This window comes from Saprolegnia parasitica (genome assembly GCF_000151545.1).
Source record: "Saprolegnia parasitica CBS 223.65 unplaced genomic scaffold supercont2.527, whole genome shotgun sequence".
Classification (NCBI taxonomy): Eukaryota; Oomycota; class Saprolegniomycetes; order Saprolegniales; family Saprolegniaceae; genus Saprolegnia; species Saprolegnia parasitica.
Genome location: NW_012156921.1, coordinates 1 through 3637, shown reverse-complemented (window position 1 = coordinate 3637; position 3637 = coordinate 1). Strand labels below are relative to the sequence as shown.

Below are 3637 nucleotides of genomic sequence, written 5' to 3'. Positions count from 1 at the left end.
CGTCGAGCGACATACGTAATGGCTTGAACGAAATAGCTCCCCGCACCACAAGTGTTCGTCTCCTTGCCCATCGAGCCTCCATGCTCGACCAAACAGGTCCCGTGCGGGGTGAGCTGGTAGGAACTTTTGAATATATATACTAGTACTAGTATATGAACGGGATCTTCGTTGTTACAAAGAGGTTGCATACCGGTACGTAGAGACTAGGTAGCTATCTCCATCTCCTTCATTCGTCCACCGGGCCGTGGCTGCGCAGGCGGCGGCGCGGGGGCTCGTCTTGCTCTTCTGTAGTCGCCCGGGGGTGCTAGCGGCCGCGGGTGAGGCCCATGACGACACGCTGTGTAGAGGCCTTCCAGGCTTTGCCGTCGGCGGCAAAGCTATGCAGTTGGTTGAGGTCCTCGAGAGACGTCAGCGACTGAGGCAGCGTCAACGACTGGAGGTCGCGGTGCAGGACGATTGGCAACGTGATCTTGGTGCGGCCTAAAAACGGGGTGCATCGGGCGTAGCAAAGAAGCGGGCGGCGGCAATGTTGACAGGGACGTCTTCCTTTGGGCGCAACACGTGACCCAGCAGGCGCCAGTGCTGGCGGGCAACGATAGCGCTCAGCGGGGCGCTGTCGCAGCACTTGTAGAGCGCGACGTCGCCGAGCGTGTTCGGGTGAAAGATACCTAGAAGGCGGCGCAGCTGCCGGCGATGGAAGCTGTCAAGGCCCGCAAGGCTCGTTGGCGTCAGGGCCTACGTGCCACAGTTGAGCTTTTGAATGCGAAGCGTTGTTTACCGGTATTTGCGACGACGGCGCGTTGGCCTAGACAAAAGTCAACGCGCTACCTTCGCTGCGCTACGGTGCGCAGACTTTTCCGGGCCAACGCGCCGTCGTCGCTTGCTGCAGTCTTCAATGTGGCGTCGAACCTGGGTCATCTGGGTCACCTGGTTCTTCCACAACATCTTTGACGCCTTCGTCTTGAGTCGAGTTGGCCTCCGTCGATGGGGTTGCTGCGGCGGGTTGCGAACGCTTCGCAAGTCTTGCCTTCCTTCGGGTCTCTTGCATGCTCTGCGCTTGCCGCGCCCGGAAGAGCTCCGCATCTTATACCGTTCGTCGCTTCACGTGCTTCCCATGAGGCCCCATGGTACTAGAGGGCGTCCTTGCCATGACGGTCGTCTCGGCGCGTATCTGTCAAAGCGCGGTGAGAGCTCTATTAGGTGCGGCTTCGACGCACTTAAAAAATGTACCCCCGATAAGTGCTTCGTACTTAATTTATACAAAATCAAGTATAATGTCCCAAAATGGACAGCACTTAACAGGGACAACAAAATCGCACTTGACGGGACACATTTCGCGCGATATGATTGGCTTAGACCAATGAAACTGCTTTTTATTGGACAACAAATCTGGACTTATAGCCAATGGGTTGGCCAGAATGTACGAATTAATCCCCTGGGATGCTGGTACACCACGTAAACGTTCCTACCAGGATAATACTACGGTGGATGTGGCGAATCCTGGCTCCCGGCTCTGGAACGTAGTTACTTGTCTCTCATGATCGGCGCGGCCTCGGGCGGTATGGCAGCGCCGATGACGCATGCTTTGGCGCGTGGAAATGGATACAAGCACAGAAATGTGTTGATACCCCTGTGCGCATGCAAGCATTACATGTGTTTTAGCATCAGGATGATCGTCATGGCCGTGATGAGCGCGAGGAGGATGCCTATGCACTTCATTGGTCGTGCGCTCTTCTGGATCGTCTCGGCCTTCTCGAGCTCGACGATGCCAGCCTGTGTGCGCTCGACGACTTGCTCCATGTTGTAGTCGATGCGGTCGAGAATCGTGCCCTGGTCAATCACAAGGACTGCGAGCTCTTTGAAGATGGTGGCAAGCTCCTGGATCGACGTTGCAATCTGCTGCACTTCGCGGTCGCGTTCGTTGATCAAGTCCTCTGCGAGCTCGACCTCGGCCATCTGCGCCTGCATGAACCCACCCTACGCCATGATACCATGAGATGTTGGCGCGTCTGGCGCGTAGGTCATACGTCGAGGCCCGATGTCTTGGTCTTCTTCGTCTCGGAGAGAAACTCAAACTCAGCAGGCCCCTGGCGTTGGTTCTTGACACGGTCCAAGTACTCTTTTTGGCTCTTTCGAAAGTCGGCCGAGAGGGATTGCAGCTGCGTCGCAAGGGCGCTAAACACCATGTTTCATCCCGCGCTGGAGCTTGGCGATCTGTACCGCTGGACGTTTTGTCGGGCCTTGGCGTCGGCCTCGGACACGCCGTCCTTGCCGTTCATCTTGGCCTTGAGGATGCGCTCGGCGTTGCGGAACTCACCCGTGATTTCGCCCGTAATGCTTTCAATCTCGCGCTCGTGGTCCGACTCGGAGCCGTCAAAGCGCACCATGAGCCGCTTCGTGTGCATCTTGCCGAGCTTCTCCACTACGCGCATGCATAAGCCCAGAGACAGGATGCATCGTGAGGCATACTGAGCAGCTTGACGCGCGCGATGTGAATGTTGACGTCCGTGACGGCGTCGACCCACGCCGGCGTCGGGCCCGCTGTCTTGGCCATCTCCACGTCGAGGTCCGAGCGCATGTCGTTGCGGATGAGCGAGTTGCCCTCCATGTGGACGTCCGGCGAGACCATCTGCCGGCGCCGGGCCACCTTGGCCTTGACGTCCTTGCGCAGCGCCACGTACGTCCGCGTCAAGTCCCGCGTCGCCATCTTCCAAAACTGACAGCAGCTATTTCCAGGCGATACAAACCCCAAGTGTAGCGCCACAATCCCATGACCGCTTCCCAGTGTACACGTCTGATTGGCCAAAATGCATTCTATTCGAACCAATGGCATCGCGACATTGCCATCGGAAGATTTCGATGCAGAGAACAACATCTCGCCGAGCCCTTCATGTTGGGATGCAGGAGCATGCAAGAGAAGAGTTATCTAGCCCCATGGAGGACTAGGGCATTGAGCGGGATTTGTATTTGATGTGGCAGGTTGCCGTCGCTCACTTTGCCACCGCCAACTTGTAATACATTTGTACGGATATCCGTGCCCTCAAACCGCACATGCAAATGGCCGTAGCTCCGTAGCCAAGTTCGAGAGGGATGCATTCATTCACAGCTCAAGCAAGTTGCTCTTTACTGCCGGTACATAGGTAGATGGACGCGGCGGGGTGGCAGCAGCAATTTAGGCGGGACGTTGTCGACTTGACTCGAGACTACTAGTACACTTTTGTACCACCGATGCGCTCCTCGTGGTAAACTTGGGTCAATGAACTCACTTTGGTGAATGAAAGTTGGTGAATGAAAGTTGGTGGATTGAACCTAACTGTAAAGTTGGTGGGTGAACGAAAGTCCGTGAACTTCATAACCAAAGTTGGTGAATTGATGCTGATGAATTGAAGTTGGTGAATTAAAGCTGCAACTTTATATACGAGTTCGATGCAAGCGGTGATGACGCGTCGACTCAACGAGTGCCACAGCAGTGGGGACGTTGGCGGTCGTGTTCGATCCGGCAAGATCGAAGATTCATCCTAGGTCTTTCTCCGTTGCGTTTGATTGGCTGCTGTTTAAAATCGAAGCGGCTTGGACCAATCCGCGTGCACACGTCCATCTATGGTCTGTCATTGGCTAAAATACAGGAAAAACAGCC

The 3637-nt window shown here is 55.6% G+C and overlaps 1 protein-coding gene across 1 annotated transcript; it reads right to left on the bottom strand.

Moving 5' to 3' along the window:
* Window positions 1-1647: 1647 nt before the first annotated feature.
* SPRG_17267 (hypothetical protein) lies at window positions 1648-2707 on the bottom strand (the record flags this gene model as incomplete). The annotated part of the gene is made up of 4 exons (XM_012356625.1): window positions 1648-1977; window positions 2028-2175; window positions 2221-2422; window positions 2470-2707. The coding sequence occupies 4 exons, from the start codon at window positions 2705-2707 to the stop codon at window positions 1648-1650; spliced, it is 918 nt and encodes a 305-aa protein (XP_012212015.1).
* Between the last annotated feature and the right edge of the window lie 930 nt (window positions 2708-3637).